Here is a 19,407-nt window from a genome sequence, read left to right on the forward strand (position 1 = left end):
CCCTCGCTTCTTGGGAGGCTGAGGTGAGAGGATCACTGGAGCCTGAGAGGATGAGGCTGTGGCAAGCCATTACTGTGCCACCACCGCACCCCCAACTTGGGTGACAGAGGGGACCCTGTTTAAAAACCAAACAAACAAAAAACCCAGATCATAGGCTGAGAGAAACCCTGATTGTAGGCTTCCTAAAATCTGTTTTCAGATATGAGTTTTCAGGAGAAATTTTTGCTTCTTGTTCTCCCAAAGGGCTTCTGACAAATACAGAATTTCTTCATGTTCAATTTAAATAAACAAACTGTTTTTCCTTTAGACCCTTGGTCTAACGTAGAGCTGCTCCAATCTCTAAGAGAACTGGATGACCTGGATACATGATAGGAGAGCTCTTGCCGTCCTATTCCTACTCTTGACTCAAGTAAGTATTTTGATGGAGGTGAGCTAAGAATTTCCTTTTACCTGAAATATTTAAATATGTTAAGTATTTTGGCACTAAAAAAAAAAAACCATGTATTTTGGCACTAACAAATCTGTAAGGGAACATAAAAGAAATATTAAGAATTTTACACCTATAAATGTCTTTTACTGAGGACTCGTATTTCAAGATGAGGGAAGAGTATGTGTTTGTTGCTTTCATGTTGAAGTGATAATCATCCTAGTGAAATTAGGAACATTTCTGATTTTTTGTTTTTTTGTTTTTTTTGAGACAGAATTTCACTCTTGTTGCCCAGGCTGGAGTGCAGTGGTGCCATCTTGGCTCACCGCAACCTCCACCTACCGGGTTCAAGCGATTCTCCTGCCTCAGCCTCCCGAGTAGCTGGGATTACAGGCATGTGCCACCACACCCAGTTAATTTTTCTATTTTTAGTGGAGACGGGGTTTCTCCATGTTAGTCAGGCTGGTCTTGAACTCCTGACCTCAAGCGATCCACGTGCCTTGGCCTCCCAAAGTGCTGGGATTACAGGTGTGAGCCACCGTGCCCGGCTGAACATTTCTAATTTACGTTTAAAAAAAAAAAAAAAAAGGCATCTTGTAACGTGGAGTATTTAAGAACAAAGCAATTTACCAAAGCAAAGGAAGCGATTAGGAAAACATTTTAAAATGCTTAAAAATATCTAAGCTTTAAATTGTACTAAACACACCTTATCTGATGTCATCAGCACAGCTGACTCAGTTTTTACTCCAGATGGATGAATATTCACGAACATTCCTGAATCTAAAAGTCCTGTTGACCTGTAACAAATAAGCACACATTTTGGCCTGAGTTTCACTGGGAAGAAAAACAAAATGACCAGCTACTCAGTGTCTGTTTTACTTTACCTTGTAGTTTCACTATCTGTTACAAAAGTTGGAGTTGCAGTTAATGGGCTACGAAGGTCCTTTCGGATATAGATTTTTTCTGTTGAAGCGGCACAGTTGGAAGATTTTTCTCGTGATACTTCAATGGGTTTTCTTTCACATTGGACAGCTACAAAAATGTGTTAAACTATTATATCACAATATAGGATTTACAGACAATTATAAATGTAAGCTGTAGGTAAGCTTAATGCTGCTAATAGGAGACATGGCTACCATACTAAACTCCAAAGATAACCATCAATCTTTAGAAATTATGTGCGAGTTCAACAAAGTTGCTTTAAATTAGTAAAACTAACCAATTTGCATCTCTCATTCTTTTTTCTCTCCCTGCTCCCCCATTCCTGTGATAAAAATGAAAAGGAACTCTTTTTTAAAAGTTCACCATCAAGAAGAAAGAACTAAAGTTAGTAGTCACTTACCTATCTATATGAGAGCTTTAAACAAAATGAAGTGAAATTTAATCCATTGAAAAAATACTGAAAGGAACAAAAAGGCCTAAGGTAGATCTTTTATTAACGAAGGGCAAGACATTTTTGAGAAGTAATTCAACTACTTGGTCTTCCTTTCTAAAATATAATACATAGTATTTGTAAGAATTTTATCTCATAACACTTAGGAGATAGTACAGTAAGGTTGTTAAACTGCCAGGATTCAAAGCCAGCTTATGCCACTTATATTAGTTGTATGACCTTGAGCAGGTTTCTCAACCTGTTTACCCAAATGTAAAATGGGTAACCTAGTACCTACTGCAGAGAATTGCTGTGAGAGTAAGTTAATACATATGCTAAGTGCAGTGTCTAGCATAGTGCGAGCTCAATCAATACTAGGTATTGTCATTATCTTACTAATCACCTTTTAGTAGTTTAATCAAAAAGTAAACTGGTATCTTAAGCTAGTTAAACTTTCTGCCAAACTACAAATATGTGCTTTTTACACAGGTATTCAATAAATATTAGTTGAAAAAATAAAAAATACATACTTATGTCTGCATTCTTATATTTTTAGTTGGAAAACTGTAAACTAAAAAGTATACATATTTGACCTATTTTAATTTGTTAATTTCAATACTCTTCTAGTTTGCTGGAATCTTTAAAAAGTATTTTCTCCTTAAAAGCTAATACATACAGTCTTGCTTCATTCCAAACGCAATACATCTCTGTAACCTGCAGTATTGACAGCGGTTTCGGTGGTGCTTATTAATAATACAATCCTTTGATCCTCGACATGAATATACTAAATTTTTTCGTATGCTTCTTTTAAAAAATCCTTTGCAGCCTTCACAAGTTACTGCTCCATAATGACGTCCTAGAGATAAAATGTTTAAGAAAACATAAAAGTCACATTATTTCAGAACAGACATGAAATAAGCCAATTTCTTCCCTTTAAACAACATGAGGTGAAACTGATTTTTGAGCTTCTGACATAAAAAACATTTTTAGAAGTTATTTTTATTTATTTATTGTAATTTTTTTAGAGACAGGATCTCACTCTGTGGCCCAGGCTGAAGTGCAATGGTGCAATCACAGTTCACTGCAGTCTCGAACTACTGGACTCAAGTGATATCCCCAAGTAGCTGGAACTACAGGCTTGTGCCACCACACCTGACCAGTTTTGTTATTTTTTTTTTTGTAGAGACAGTCTTGCCATCTTGCCCAGGTTAGTCTTGAACTCCTGGCCTCAAGCGATCCTCCTGCCTCCACTCCCAAAGTGCTGGGATTACAGGCATGAGCCATCTCACCTGGCCTAATGTAATATATTAGTAAAGATCAGAAGTCATAATTTTTAAATGATTCCTTGGCCAAAATGTCTAGTTTTCACATTAAAACATTTTTCTACAGCTGGGCATGGTGGTTCATGCCTGTAATCCCAGCACTTTGGGAGGCCACGGCAGGTGGATCACTTGAGGTCAGGAGTTCGAGATCAGTCTGGCCAACATGGTGAAAGCCCATCTCTACTAAAAATACAAAAATTAGCCAGGCGTGGTGGCACACACCTGTCGTCCCAGCTACCCAGAAGGCCAAGGCAGGAAAATTGCTTGAACCCAGGAGGGAGAGGTTGCAGTGAGCCAAGATTGCACCACTGCATTCCAGTCAGGACAACACAGCAAGACTCCATCTCAAAAAAAAAAAAAATTTTTTTTTTTTTTACATATTCACTTTCAAAAGTGAAATATGCATTTTATTTCATTACAAATCAAATTAAACTGCACTGAAGTAAAAAAATATATAAGTGAATAAAGAGCTTTGGAACCAGGCATGGTGGCTCACACCTGTAATTCCACCACTTTGAGAGGCCAAGGAGGGGAGGGTGGATCACCTGAGGTCAGGAGTTTGAGACGAGCCTGGCCAACATGGTGAAACCCCATCTCTAACAAAAATACAAAAATTAGCCGTGTGTGCTGGCACACACCTGTAGCCCCAGCTACTTGGGAGGCCAAGGCAGGAGAATTGCTTGAATCCAGGAGGCAGAGGCTACAGTGAGTTGAGATCACGCCACTGCATTCCAGCCAGAGCAACAGTGAGACTCTATCACAAAAAAAGAACTTCGGGAAAAAATCAGTTAAATTTTATAGGCTACAAATATTAACCAAAGTGACATACTTTAAGTAGAAGAAACATGGCAGTGTGGTAGTTATTTCAACAACACGACACATATAGGAGGTTTTTTTTTTCTTTTTTTATTTTCAGGAGGTTATTCTTAATGTTACCTGATGCTTTGTCTCCACACACTACGCAAAGATCAAAAACCTTATTTGGTCCCTGGTCTGGAGAAGAATTATCTGTTAGGAGCTAAAAAAACAAAACAAAACAAAACAAAAACCTGTTGTTACTCAGTAGCACTCATTCTATTAAAAAAATTAAAGAACATTCAGTTGGTCTTGCTTTGTTGCTTTCTTTTTCACAAGTTATTTTTAAACTTTGTACTCTATGAGGAGCTCAGAACCTTTCCATGTGGAATGACGTGACAAAAATAAGCTTGTAATAGCATAAAGAGATAACTCTGAACCTTTTAAATAGAAAAGGGGCTATAAATAAATTTCCTTGAGGTAATTATAATCATGCAGATGTGGTTGCTATACAAAGGTATGGACTTAAAAAGCTCATCACTAGGCACAGCTAATAAGATACTGGCAAAGGAAACTAGTTTCTTCTTTAAAAAACAAAAAAAGGCCGGGTGTGGTGGCTCACACCTATAATCCCAGCACTTTGGGAGGCCGAGGCAGGCGGACTACCCGAGGTCAGGAGTTCAAGACCAGCCTGGCCAATGTGGTGAAACCCTGTCTCTACTAAAAATACAAAAAATTAGCCAAGTGTTGTGGTGTGTGCCTGTTAATCCCAGCTACTTGGGAGGCTGAGGCAGGAGAATCACTTGAACCCTGGAGGCAGAGGTTGCACTGAGCCGAGACTATACCACTGCACTTTGGCCTAGGAGACAGAGTGAGACTCCGTCTAAAGAAAAAAAAAAAAAAAAGGAAACTAGTTTCTTCCTTTAGGTTTATCTTTCAACTTTTTCATCATTTTCTTTCAATCTTGAAATGTGAAAAAATTCAATTAAAATAATGGTATGGCATTTGAACTCCTTCAGGAATACTTCTGATTTTACCAACTTTAAATGGTTCTTAAAATGACTGCCCCTTACTATGTAATATATAGCATCATTTCTTCTTATATCACCACAAAAATCAGTCTTCAATAAGTACTTAAACAAAACAAAAACTTTTGGTACTAGATGTCCTATGAAAGCATCTATGGCAAGTATTACTCTTTTCTTTAATAGCCTACCTGTTACAAATGCCGCTGATCTTTTATCTATTATTCCTAAGTCTGGAAGGAGATATTAAGAGATGAAGGGATTTGCCCACGTTCCTGAGAAAAACATCAGACCAAGTCCAATAGTGGGGCATCCTACAATACACCTGGCCAGTACTCCTCACACAACTGTCAAGGTCATCAAAAACAAGGAAAGTCTGAGAAACTGTCCTAGCCAAGAGAAACCTAAGGAGACATGTCAACTCAATGCAGGAAGGTATCCTGGATGGGATCCTGGGACCAAAAAAAGCCATTAGGCAAAAACTAAGGAAAATCTAAACACCTATAAACTTAGTTAACATTGTATCAGTATTGCTCATTAATTGTAATATATCATGAATGTAAAATGTTAATAATAGGGGAAACTGTGTGTATTTATGGGGGAGTAATATGAGAACTCTGTTCTATAGGCTCAGTTTTTCTGAAAATCTAAAACTATTCTAAAAAATCAAGTCTACAGGGTGTCAGGACGGCTGAGTGGTCTAAGGCGCCAGACTCAAAAAATCAAGTCTACTGCTTTAAGAAAGAGAAATTAAGGTACGTATAATGTTATACTTTTTTTGTGACTTCTGTCTTGTTGATAAAATAACTTCTTATAAATCTATGACTGAATCCACTTTCTACCTTTATTTCCAAAACTAATACAAATATCATTGGATGAACAGATGATATCAGGATATATAGGCAAAATTTCATGTTTTATGAATTCAGTTTGTCAATCAAAGAATTTTCTTTCGTGAGTTTTTCATCATAAAAGATGGAACCCAATTTTAAGTAGACTCCCTTCAAAAAGTTTCTGAAGGCAACTTCAGAGTACATTATATTTGTATTCAATCATAACAGCCAGCAGTGAAACCACTGACGTAACCCCACAGGCATGTGGTGTATAAGTTTTTGAGTTTTTGAAGAATAATGTGTAGTTTTCTATTCTAGCAAAAACTAAAATGATGTAATGTTAATATATACTACTTCATTTCAGAGTAAAGCAGGAGACCATGACTACACTGCTTGCTATTTCATGAAGATGTGCAAGACAACAAAGGAGGCACAATGCTGAAGCCAGCAACTATAGTCCAAACTTCTTGATTTGGCAGCTTCCTATTTGTAGCACAGGCAGCTTGGTTCTGGAAAATACAGCTACAAAAGCTGCTCCTGAGTTGACAATTTCCTAATTATGCAGAAGTACTAGGTCTCTTAGAAGCCAGTTTTGCAGCATGCTCCAGTAGTCATTCTTGAAAACCTGGCCTAGAACTGTTTCTTCAACCTTCCTAACAATTCTGCAAGCTCTCTATATCCTTTATTAAAGGCCGTCCTATCGTCCTGGCTACAATAGCCAGAGTGGATCTTACTGTATGCAACAAATAATCCCCCAAAATATATGGCTGTGAGGAAAGTACAGTAGCTCATAGGAGAGGGCTGTCACTGTAGATATTGTGTTGCACATAATTTTATGCATTTTTTTCCTACTGAATATATGTAGATCTAAAGTCTTCATGGCAGGGCTTATGATTAAAAAAATTTTTTATATATATAAGAGGAAAAGACACTTCTATAGTTATTTACCTGCAGGTGTTGTGCAGACAGATCAGGAGTGGTAAAAAATAACTGGTTGACACCTGCTGCATCTGGAGTTGTAAGGAAAACTTTTCCTGGAGTGGAATCTTGCCTGGCCAGAATGACTTTGCTTGGAGTAGAGCCATCATGATTTGTCAGAATGAACTGCTTGCCTTGGGTATTATGATCAAGTGCTGTCACAATCTGGATCTTCTGCCCAGTTTGCTGCTCTGTAACAATCTAACAAAATCATGAAAAATAATCAACTAAACTCAATCATTTATTTTTCTTTAATGACACAATTATCTTCTTGCAAAAACGCATCATTTCATATATATGCAATATAACACACGCGTACCTTTTAAAATACCAATTCTATTGCCACAAAATTCTAACCTACAGAAATAAACAAATGTGCAAACAAATGTACAATAGTAAGAACATTTTGACTTCACTATTTTGATTCCCTCTTTCCCCTTCCCTCCCATGTTCCATTTAGACAAACATATATTGGGTGATTTATATTAGCTGTTCTGCATACTGGGATGTAGCAGTGAATAAAACAAAACTTTTGCCTTCATGAAGCTTTTATTTTAGTGGGGAAAGACAGATAATAAATAAGCAAATAATAATATTGTCAGGGGGTACTAAGTGCTATGAAGAAAAACAAGGTAAGGTGAGACAGTAACAGAATGAGGGCAACGAGGGAAGTTCACTCTAAGGAGGTGTCATTTTTGCACAGTCCTGAGTGAAGAAACAGACCAAGGGTTACAACTACCTAGGGGAAGAACATTCCAGGTAGAGGAAACAGAGCATATAAGTAGGTCCCAGGGCAGGAGGGAGGGTGTTTGACACATGTGAGGCACAAGGCACAGCGACAGAGATATATGATGAGTAAGACAGAAGGGAAGACAGGGATTACACTAGAATATGGGATCTGAGTGACAGCTGGGACTTAGAGGGCTTTATAGGCCAAACAAAAGTCTAGATTTCCTACTGTGTGAAATAGAGAGCCACCAGAGGGTTTGGAGCAGAGGAGTGACAGGATTTTACTTTTTAAAAAGGAATCAGACAGGCACAGTGACATGCATCTATAATCCCAGCTACTTGGGAGGCTGAGGCAGGAGGATCACTTGAGGCCAGGAGTTCAAGACCAGACTGGGCAACACTGTGAGACCCTGTCTCAAAAAAAAAAAAAAAAGTATAAAAAAAGTATTCTAAATTTAGTGTGAAGAGGAGACTGCAAATGTTCAGGAGCAGGCCGGGTACAGTGGCTCACGCCCATAATCACAGCACCTTGGGAGGCTGAGGCAGGTGGATCCCTTGAGGTCAGGCGTTCAAGCCCAGCCTGGCCAACATGACGACACTCTGTCTCTACTAAAATACAAAAATTAGCTGGGCATGGTGATGGGCGCCTGTAATCCCAGCAACTGGGGAGGCTGAGACAGGAGAATCACTTCAACCTTGGAGGCAGAAGTTGCAGTAAGCTGGGATTACACCACTATGCTCCAGCCTGGGAGATGGAGCAGGATTCTGCCTCAAAAAAAAAAAGGACTGGACACAGTGGCTCATGCCTATAATCCCAGCACTTTGGGAGGCCGAGACAGGCAGCTCATGAGGTCAGGAGATTGAGACCATCCTAGCTAACACAGTGAAATCCCGTCTCTACTAAAAATACAATAAATTAGCTAGGCATGGTGGCATGTGCCTGTAACTCCAGCTATTCGGGAAGCTGAGGCAGGAGAATCACTTGAACTGGGGAGGAGGAGGTTGCAATGAGCCGAGAGCGCGCCACTGCACCCCAGCCTGGGTGACAGAGCAAGAGTCTGTCTCAAAAAAAAAAGTTCAGAAGTAAAATTAAGGGAGATCAGAAAGGACACTACTGCAGATACCATCAATATGTGGTTATGACATATGGGCAGAAATACTGGCCAGGAACAGGGTAGTAGCCAAGCTGGGGGTGAAAAACAATTAAATTGGGATTTATTTATTTTAAGGAGAAGTAACAAAATATGCTAATGGACTGAAGTGGAATATGAAGAAAGAAGAGTCAAGGAGGATTATAAAATTTTGGCTTGAGCAACTGGGAGGACAGAACTGCCATCTGCCATCTGGGGGGAGGAAAAAGTTCATGAATATACAGAACTATTTCAGCATTCAGAGTTTCTGTTATTCAGCAAATATATTACAGAGTAAACATCATTAAGCCAATTAAATTCCTTGATTCAATTTTAAAATGGCAAAGTCGGTTTGTTTCTAATTTTCCAAAATTCCAATCCTGTTCCTTCTGTACCAAACTTTTTCTATTTTTATTTTCCTGAAATTATTTCAGTATTCTTTTCTATGCAAAATTTAAAACAAAGTTCTGATTCACTAATCAGTTTCTACCTAAAGCAAGTTGTATTGGATAAAAGACTAATAGTTCATACTGATTTCTTAGAGAAGAGCATTTAGCACATTCATGGTCCAACTGCTCTCGGGTTGAAACATTCTGCTTAAATGAGTAAAAGGACATTACTGCAGCATAATAATTATAATAATTGAATATTTAGGCAATCCAAAGAGCCTTCAATAGAGAAGAGTAGTAAATAATGGAAACAGTTCTTAGGTTTCAGGACCACTTTATAGGCTAAAATATTACTGAGGGTTCCGAAGAGCTTTTTTTTTTGAGACGGAGTTCCACTCTTGTCACCCAGGCTGCAGTGCAGTGGTGCCATCTCGGCTCGCTGCAACCTGGGTTCAAGCGATTCTCCTGCCTCAGCCTCCCAAGTAGCTGGGACTACAGGCACCGGCCACCCCACCTGGCTAATTTTTTGTATTTTAGTAGGGATGGGGTTTTCTGCATGTGAGTTAGAAATTCAAAGAGAGATTTTAAAAATAGTTGATTTAAAAATTAACAATCCATTAAATGTTAACATAATTTTATAAAATTTATTTTTAATTTTCATGGGTACATGAGATGTTTTGATACAGGCAGGCAATACGTAAGAATTGCATGGAAAAATAGGGCATCCATCCCCTCAAGCATTTATCCTGTATGTTACAATCAATCAATTATACTCTTTTAGTTATTTTTAAATGTATAATTAAATTATTATTGGCTGGGCACAGAGGCTCAAGCCTATAATTCCAGTACTTTGGGAGGCTGAGGCGGGCGGATCACGAGGTCAGGAGCTCAAGACCAGCCTGACCAACATGCTGAAACCCCGTCTCTACTAGAAATACAAAATTTACTCAGGCTTGGTGGCAAGCGCCTGTAATCCCAGCTAATTGGGAGGCTGAGGCAGGAGAATCGATTGAACCAGGGAGGCGGAGAATTGCAGTGAGCCGAGACAGCACCACTGCACTTCAGACTGGACAACAGAGTGAGACTCTGTCTCAAAAAATAAAAATAAAAATAAAAAATTATTGACTATAGTCTGTCTGTTGTGCTATCACAGACTAGGTCTAATTCATTCATCCTATTTTTTTGGTACCCATTATAACCTATTTCTTAATGACTAAAAACTTTATTTTCCAAACAAACAAAAATGTAGTGGAGAGAATGGCTTTGTTTTACATTCCTACATATTGCTTTAATAAAGTCTGGTTTAACAGAAGTTGGAATTTCGTATCTGTTTCTTCATTTAATCTGTTGGACTATGTTGTTTTGGTTATAACGAGGCTGGGCACAGTACCTCACACCTGTAATCCCAGCACTTTGGAAGGCCAAGGCGAGTGGACTGCTCCTGGTCAGGAGTTCCAGACCAGGCTGGACAACTTGGCAAAACCCTGTTGCTATAAAATATACAAAACATTAGCCAGGTACGTAAGCATGGAAAATGGTCACAAAAAATCAGCCGGAAATATATTTCTTCACCATATATATGGTAAAGAAAATTCAGTTTCATATTTATTGGTTGAAAAGGGGAAGGATATTTTAATACCCTTTTCAAACTGTGAAAGTTGTTCTTTGATACTATATCAACTCAACAAGTGGCAGTTTTTCAAAGGTTAGCTGCAAGGTAGAGTCATAAACTATATTAAAATCTGTTGGTCTATCCTGCAATTTAAATGGATCCTTCACTCATGCATAATTTTGTAACATTATACACTGCTCATCTGGAAAACAATGATTCAGTGAGTTATGTACACCTTATAAATGTTGACAAATTATATCGTACAGTATCATCACGTCACACAGTCTGTAGAAAATTCCACTGTATACCTGGGAGAGAACAATACCGAAATGGCAAATAACATTTCGGTATTATAAAAAAATGGTCTTCACCTGGTTCATTGTCTGAAAGTGTCCCCAGATAATACTTTGAGAACTTCCAAATTATCTGGTATCTATTACAAGTATTAGGAGGTAACCATTAAAAAAAATGAAGATGTCAGTATTGACACTGAACTCCTGATCCCACCAAAACTGGTCTCAGATTGTACCCTCTAAAAAGTATTCCCTCCAAAAGCATTCCTACTCACTCTACAGCTCTTTAATTTCCTTCCTTCCTTCCCTTCATTCCTTTCAATTGTTTTTCTTCTGTGCTCCCATTGCACCTGATACAATGACCTGTCACAGAACTTACCACATTCTACTATGAATTGTCTGATTATTCAACTATCTCTCAGTAGCTTGAAAAGCTATCTTAAGTTAGGGAATATCTTTTATTTCTGGAACTCCAGAACCTGGTATATGCATTTAGTATGAATTATAAAAGTTTGGTGGATCAGTGCATCAACTGTAAACTAGACATACCTCTCCCATCTGTTGTTCAATAATTTGATGTGCAATTTCTTCTATGGTTGCCATGATCTAACTGCCAAGATGTCCTGCCAAAAATAAAAAGATGCTTTATAATTAAATTCACAAAAACACTTATTAATTTATAAATAAAACTATGAGATATTTAAGATTTGCTTCAAAATATCTAGTTGAAGTGGGAGGGTTGGCTTTTTCTGAAGTCTCTTTTCCGTTCATGGTTGCCTTTTCCATGTTTTTTTTTCTTTTTCTTTTTTAAAAACAAGGCCTCACTCTATCACCCAGACTGGAGTGTAGTGGTACCATCACAGCTCACTGCAGTCTCAACCTCCTGGGCTCAAGTGATCCTCCCACCTCAGCCTCCTGAGGAGCTGGAACTACTGGTATACACCACCACACCTGGCTAATTTATTTTTTGTACAGATGGGATCTCACTGTGTTGCCCAGGCTGGCCTCAAACTCCTGGGCTCAATCAATCTTCCTGTCTCGGCCTCCCAAGTATTGGAATTGAATTGGCATGAGCCACCACGCCCAGCTCTCCATGTATCTTTTTTTTTTTGGAGATGGAGTCTTGCTCTGTCACCCAGGTTGGAGTGCAGTGGCACGATCTTGGCTCACTGCAAGCTCCACTTCCCGGGTTCATGCCATTCTCGTGCCTCAGACTCCTGAGTAGCTGCAACTACAGGCACCTGCCACCACACTGGCTAATTTTTTTGTATTTTTAGTAGAGATGGGGTTTCGCTGTGTTAGCCAGGATGGTCTTGATCTCCTGACCTCGTGATCCACCCGCCTTGGCCTCCCAAAGTGCTGGGATTACAGGCGTGAACCACTGCACCCAGCCCCAGCCCTCCATGTATCTTTAGCCCTCCATGTATCTCCATGTATCTGTTTATACAGTCTTCCCTATGAGTGCCTGTGTTATAATCTCTTCATAGAAAGACATCTGTTATTTTGGATTACGGCATACTCTAATGAACTAATTTTAACTCAATTATCTCTTTTAAGGTCTTATTTCCAAATATACTCAATTCTGCGGTACTGGTGGTTAGGATATCAACACAGGAATTTGGGATTCATGTGATTTTGTGGGAGAACTGAATTCAGCCCGTAACACTCAGGCATAAACCTAGCAAGAAACATGCAAGATCTAGGTAGGCAAATAAAACTTTCAAATGCTGCCTAAAGACAAGAAAATCTACACTTGGGCCAGCCCCAGTGGCTCACATCTGTACTCCCAGCACTATGGGAGGCCAAGATGGGCTGATCACTTGAGATCAGGAGTTCAAGACCAGCCTGGCCAACATGGTGAAATGCCATCTCTACTAAAAATACAGAATTAGCCAGGCGTGGTGGCACATGCCTGTAATCCCAGGTACTTGGGAGGCTGAAGCAGAATTGCTTGAACCTGGGAGGCGTAGGTTGCAGTGAGCCGAGATCACGCCATTGCACTCCAGCTTGGGCCACAAGAGTGAAATTCTGTCTCATAAAAAAAAAAAAAAAAGAAAAAATTAGCCAGGCATGGTGGTGGGTGCCCGTAATCCCAGTTACTTGAGAAGCTGAGGCAGAAGAATCCCTTGAACTTGGAAGGCAGAGGCTGTAGTGAGCCAAGATCGCGCCACTGCATTCCAGCCTGGGTGACAGAGTGAGACTCCGTCTCAAAAGAGAAAAAAAGAAAAAGAAAAACTACACCTTAAAGGACACGTAAGAAAGAAAATGGTTCCAATAACTACCTCCAAGGAAAGAAACTGTAAGTTTGGGAACAGGAATGGGAGGCTTATTTTTCACTGAATAAGTGTTTGGTGCTTTTAAATTTTGCTTAAATACAAGTATTACCACAAAAATTAAAGTAATAAAAAATAAATCTTTTCCAGAAATCCTAAAATCAACACCAGTGCATTGGTGCATTAGACTCAAAGAAGTCACTTCATAATGAAAACTTAGGAAGATAAACTATTTGTTTATCTGAATGAATTCCAGGGACTCACCAGATCAATACATAGTCATGTACTGCATGATGTTTTAGTCAATGTATGAGACTGCATATACAATAGTGGTACCACAAGATTACACCCATAACATTATTTTTACTGTACCTCTTGATGTTTAGATTTTTTACTTCCACAAATACTACTGTGTTAAAACTGCCTGCAGTATTCACTAAATTAACATGCTCTGTGGGTTTGTAAACTAAGAGCAACAGGCTATACTGTATAGTCCAGGTGTATGGTAAGTTATATCACTTAGTTTTGTGTAAGTATGCTCTATGATGTTCATTCATGATAAAATCACTTAGGGATGCATTTCTCAGAATACATCCCCATCACATATGACTATATATTTTCCAAGACTAAATTTAACTCCGAAGATAAGGCAACACACACATTCCTTTTTTTCCCCAAAATTTTGTGACTGGATGACTGAAAGAATGCTTTTAAACATTTATTAATCCATCCATCCATGCATCCATGCATCTATGTATGCATCTATGCATCCAACCATCCATCCATCCACCCACCCATCCATCCTTCCTTCATGGATGCCACTGCACGGGGATTCTCAATCCTATAAAAAAGAGCAACTTTCCCTTTCCTTAACCACACCTTTCAGTTGAGTTCCAGGATCTATGTCTGACACTAGGATAGGATAATAAAGACGGTCTCTACCCTGAGGAGATGAGAAAGAAGATAAGCAACGGTATAAGTTAAGGCTGCTCTGATAGCAGTGTCTGTTTTCTTCCCATTCTTCCCAGCTTCAAATAGGATCCAGCCTGATAAACCGGCCTTGAGCAGCCAATACAAAAGTAAAATTTCCAAGTTTTTTTTTTTTTTTTTTTTTTTTTTTGAGACAGAACCTTGCTCTGTCACCCAGGCTGGAGTGCAGTGGTGCAATCTCAGCTCACTGCAACCTCTGCCTCCCAGGTTCAAGCAATTCTCCTGCCTCAGCCTCCCGAGTAACTGGGATTACAGGCATGCATTACCATGCCCAGCTACTTTTTGTATTTTTTGTAGAGAAAGAGTTTTAACATGTTGGCCAGGCTGGTCTCGAACTCTTGACCTCAAGTGATCCGCCCACCTCAATCTCCCGAAGTGTTGGGATTACAGGTATGAGGCACTGTACCCAGCCAACACACACATTCTTTATATACTGTTAGTAAAAGGTTAGACTGTTTTAACCCTCCTAGAAAAGTCATTTGCCAATGTATACCAAGAGCCTTAAAAATGTTCATATTCACTGGCTCAAAAATTTATTCAATTTTCTTTCATTCAACAAATACTTGTTGAATGCTTACTATGGGCCTGGCATTCACAGAACGACTTACAGAACTAAATCATATCCTTATTCTTCAACTTCAGAGCATCAGTGCTGCTTTAATGGCAAAGGAACAAAGTTTTAATTCCTTCCCTTGGTATTCATTCAATATTTATTATGCTTTCACAAGGTGTCTGGCACTGTGAACACAAGGGAGAGTTCTTTTATAATCCGACTTCCCCCATTCTCATTTCCTGTCACTCCCAAGAGGGGGCCTCTTCAGGTCAAACTATCATGTGCTTTATTCCCCAACATATTCCTACTTTCTCCCTCATTTAAATCCCACCTGACCCTTAAGATTTGGTTCAAGCCAGGGCTCATGCCTGTAATCCCAGCACTTTAGGAGGGCAAGGTACGTGGATCACCTGAGGTCAAGAGTTCAAGACCAGCCTGGCCAACATGGTGAAACCCCATCTCTACGAAAAATACAAGAATTTAGCCGGGTGTGGTGGATGGTGCCTGTGATCCCAGCTACACGGGAGGCTGAGGCAAGAGAATCGCTTGAACCTGGGAGGTGGAGGTTGCAGTGAGCCGAGATCGTACCATTGCACTCCAGCTTGGGAAACAAGTGCAAAACTTCCATCTGGGAAAAAAAAAAAACTTTGGTTCATAGTTTTTCACCCAGTCTTTCTTGAAGGGTCTAGCATTTATTGTGTAGACTAAGGTTGTTAACTAGGATTCAGAAATAGATTTCTGTTAACTCCTAATATTGTATGTAAATTTTATCTAAAGGTACATTTTTCTAGAGACAGTTCATAAAAGACTTTAAGAGGCTGCAGATGGTCTTGTGACTGAAAAAAGGCAACGAATTATATTTATACTATTATTTATTGTATGCTGTTTTGTTTTTATTCCCCAAGAGTAGAGATTATACACTGTGTGGCAGACACCCAGATGGTAGATACTTTGGGGATGTTTGCTCCCTCAAAATCCTTCCTTAGGATGCAGTGCCTGTAATTCCAGCTACTCAACAGGCTGAGGCAGGAGGACAGCTTGAGACCAGAGATCAGTCTGGGCAACAAAATGAGGCCCTCCACCATTTCTATAAAACAAAAAAAACCCCTTCCTAGAAGACACTAACATGCCCCTTGAAAGACTAAGATTAGCAACATTTCATGCAACCCACTTTTTTTCTTTTTTGAGATGGAGTTTCGCTCTTGCTGCCCAGGCTGGAGTGCAATGGCGCGATCTCTGCTCACAGCAACCTCCGCCTCCCAGGTTCAAGCGATTCTCCTGCCTCAGCCTCTGGAGATGAGGGGATCACAGGCGTGCGTCACCACGCCCGGCTCATTTTGTATTTTTACTACAAACGGGGTTTCTCCATGTTGGTCAGGCTGGTCTCGGACTCCGGACCTCAGATGATCTGCCCGCCTCGGCCTCCCAAAGTGCTGGGATTACAGGTGTGAGATACCGCGCCCAGCCACGACCCACTTTTAATGATAGAAATACACATCGCTTTTTCAGATTTACTAACTGGACTTAAAGCAGTTTAAAAACAATCATCGACCGGGCGCGGTGGCTCACGCCTGTAATCCCAGCACTTTGGAAGGCCGAGGCGGGTGGCTCACGAGGTCAGAATATCGAGACCATACTGGCCAACATGGTGAAACCCCATCTCTACCAAAAATACAAAAAAAAAAAAAAAAAAAATTCAGCTGGGTGTGGTGGCTCCCGCCTGTAGTCCCAGCTACTCAGGAGGCTGAGACAGGAGAATCGCTTGAACCCGGGAGGTGGAGGTTGTAGTGAGCGGAGATCGCGCCACGGCACTCCAGCCTGGGTGACAGACTCCCTCTCCAAAAAAAAAAAAAAAAAAAAAAAAAATCATCGAGTATCACCAACCACACAGCAGAAATGGTTCAAAAAACCTCAAAATTGAAGGTCTATTTACAACATCTAGAGGTATTAAACCCTAAAGGCCTTAATTTTAGGTCTTTTGCTTTTGCTTTCCGGTTACTTTTTTAAAGACTGACCTACTTACTGAAGATTATGGGACAACTTGGCAACATTCGTACTGCACAAAAATGGTATCTGCACGAGCTGAAAGAAGAATTTCTTAACAAAAGAGCTATCTATCGGAAGCTTGGACATGCCCCCTGCAGTGAGGACCCCGGGGCGGTTCCGTATCTTCTGAAAAGATCCAGGTCCACAGGCAGCGACGACCCTGGCCCGATTTGTCGTGAGAGAAAAGTGAAAGTGGAGGGCGTCATTCTGTCCGTCCCGTGAAAGCACGAGAGTTAGGAAGGGGATGCAGGCCGGGACCTGCGGCCACTAGCCGAGGGTCGGCCTCTCCCGGGACTCACTCGTTCCGGCGTTAGCCGTGCGCCTTCGAGGCCCTGGCGCTGCGCGCGGCTCCCCGGGGCGGGGGAAGCTACGGCACCGCGGAAGCTTTCCCTGCAGGTTAAAGGTCAGAGGCGCTGCGAACACACCGGGAGAGGCAGCTGTGTGCTCCGAGCCGCTCGGCGTCCGGCCCCGCGTCCCGCCGCCCCGCCTCTCCGGGGACCCAGAGCATTCGGCGCCGCCGCTCCGCGCTCCCAGCCCAACTCCAGCAGCCCAAAGCGGCGCGCCCAAACTGAACGGCCCCGCTGGCCGCAGGGCGCAGGCCGGGGGATGCCCTGGGAGCGCGTCCGTTGGCCGTTGGGGTGAAGGGCACCCCCCGTCCCCCGCCCCCGACGCGATCGCTGGTGTCCCCACCCAGCGCTTCTTACCGGCGCCTTTGCGCCCCCTGACTCCGGCGTCGGGCCCCGACGCGACAGTCCCGCGGTTGCCACTGCTGGATTGGGGGGCGCTCCGGAAAGAGAGGTTGAAGGAAGCCCACGGGAGGGGGGATCGAGATTCACGGCGGAGGGAGCTTTCTGTGTTTGGGTATTTGGGAGGGTCAGAGTTCGTGACCCCTTTCTTGGCTCGGCGGCGCGCTATCCCGCCAGCGCCTGCGCATTAGCGACGGGGAGAAGCGGCGAGAGGAGGTCGTGACGTTCCCAGGGTGGGGTGGAGGGATCAGAGGGCCGAGCAGCGGCTCTGTGAGTCCACTGCCCCCTTTTGGCTTGGAGGCAGAGTGCCCCGCCAGAGCTACGCGTCCCCAGCCAGGTACTTTTTGCAGCCACGTGCAAAGGTTTAAGCACTGTTTGCCAAAGGTGGGCATTAGGGGAAGTTTTGAGTCAACGTTTCAGATTTGAGTAATAACCCTCTGGGTCTTAGGCATATCTGTTTCTAATTTCTGGAAAACTGGGCCCTGGATAGAGTCCAATCATATTTAAACTTTATATATAATGACAAGCTGAGGCCGATTCATGCAAATGGTAAGGCAAAGTTTCATTATAAACTGTTGTGAGTAGAGAGACATAATGGCTAAACAGGGCAAGAATGTAATCACTAGAGACTGGGCACGGTAGCTCACGCTTGTAATCCCAGCAAGTTGGGAGGCCGAGGCGGACGGATCACTTGAGCCCAGTTGTTAGGGACCAGCCTGGCCAACATGGCGAAACCCCGCCTCTACAAAAAAATTAGCCGGTCCTGGTGGCACGTGCCTGTCGTCACAATTACTTGGAGGCTGAGATGGGAGGATCACCTGAGTCGAGACGGCAGTGAGCCAAGATCACACCACTGCACTCCAGCCTGGGTGACAGAATGAGTCTCTCTCTCTCTCTACATATATATTTTTCCATGTCCTCTATATATATTGTGTGTGTGTGTGTGTGTGTATGAAATCCTCAATGGCCGTTTTATTGTCTGTTTTGCTCCGTGATGTATTACCAAGCGCATAGGACGATGTCTGCTATCAATAATGATGTATGAAACGAAAACCAGGCAGGTGGCTGGTGGGAGGCCAAGGCAAGATCACTTTGGGCCAGCAGTTGGAGACTAACTTGGGCAAGATAACAAAACCCTGCCTCTACAAAAAAAGTTTTCAAATTGTGAAGTGAAGAGACATTGGTGGAACATCGCATTCTAATAGTGGCCACCTGTAGCAGCAAGGTGTGGCAGGAATAAATGCCCTGTGTGCAAAGTACTCTGTGCTTTAGATTTTGAAGCATTCTTGAAATTTCTATTTTTTTTTTTTTAATCTCCTTTGTTTTACCATGAAATTTCTATTTTACCTAGCTTAGATCGGCACTGTAGGAAAGCAGCCACAAACTCAGGGCAGAAATCCAAGGAAGGAAAAACAAACGTTTGCTGGGAATGAGAACATCTCTGTTATTTCTCTTTGGAACTCGGCAGACAGACAGAGATCAAGGCATGAAACAATCCCTAACAAGTAAAAATATGCTTTATCCCTCATTAGAAATCCACCTCTGCTGAGCACAGTGGCTTCTGCCCCCAGAGCTTTGGGAGGCTGAGGTAGGAGACTTGCTTGATGCCAGGAGTTTGAGACCAGCCTGGGCAACATAGAGAAACTCCATCTCTTAAGGAAAAAAAAAGGCATGGGGGTACAGGCCTGTATTCCTAGTTACTGAGGAGGCTGAGGTGGGAGGATTGCTTGAGCCCAGGAGTCTGGTCCAGTGTTGGCACCATTGCATTCCAGCCTGGGCGAGAGTGAGATTTTTATTTTTTTTTCAACCTCTACCTTTGAGCATTATTTGTTGTGTATTTGGTTTGGTGTTAAGGGAAACCCCTTATCAATACCATAAGCTGGTCCCAAAGGTG

At 41.6% G+C, this 19,407-nt stretch overlaps 1 protein-coding gene and 1 long non-coding RNA gene across 8 annotated transcripts in view; one reads left to right on the top strand and one right to left on the bottom strand.

The window, feature by feature from the left end:
* The window catches only part of LOC103238885 (uncharacterized), a 58,855-nt gene extending 52,465 nt beyond the window's left edge, over positions 1-6,390 (top strand). For both annotated transcript variants that reach the window (XR_499331.3, XR_012094561.1), the window contains exons 2-4: positions 308-409; positions 5,613-5,696; positions 6,139-6,390. This is a non-coding gene — a long non-coding RNA (uncharacterized lncRNA). The remainder of the gene's footprint in view (positions 1-307; positions 410-5,612; positions 5,697-6,138) is intronic.
* The window catches only part of NR2C1 (nuclear receptor subfamily 2 group C member 1), a 52,086-nt gene extending 34,360 nt beyond the window's left edge, over positions 1-17,726 (bottom strand). The window contains exons 1-7 of one of the 6 annotated variants that reach the window (XM_037996692.2): positions 17,472-17,726; positions 11,455-11,528; positions 6,723-6,953; positions 4,058-4,139; positions 2,476-2,655; positions 1,312-1,459; positions 1,134-1,224 (exon numbers count right to left, since the gene is read on the bottom strand). In XM_037996692.2, the coding sequence (XP_037852620.2) occupies positions 1,134-1,224; positions 1,312-1,459; positions 2,476-2,655; positions 4,058-4,139; positions 6,723-6,953; positions 11,455-11,508 (786 nt within the window). In that variant the 5' untranslated portion in view covers positions 11,509-11,528; positions 17,472-17,726. The other 5 variants (XM_008004271.3, XM_073021005.1, XM_008004273.3 and 2 more) reach the window with 5 other exon arrangements.
* Between the last annotated feature and the right edge of the window lie 1,681 nt (positions 17,727-19,407).

This window comes from Chlorocebus sabaeus, chromosome 11 (assembly GCF_047675955.1).
Source record: "Chlorocebus sabaeus isolate Y175 chromosome 11, mChlSab1.0.hap1, whole genome shotgun sequence".
NCBI lineage: Eukaryota > Metazoa > Chordata > Mammalia > Primates > Cercopithecidae > Chlorocebus > Chlorocebus sabaeus.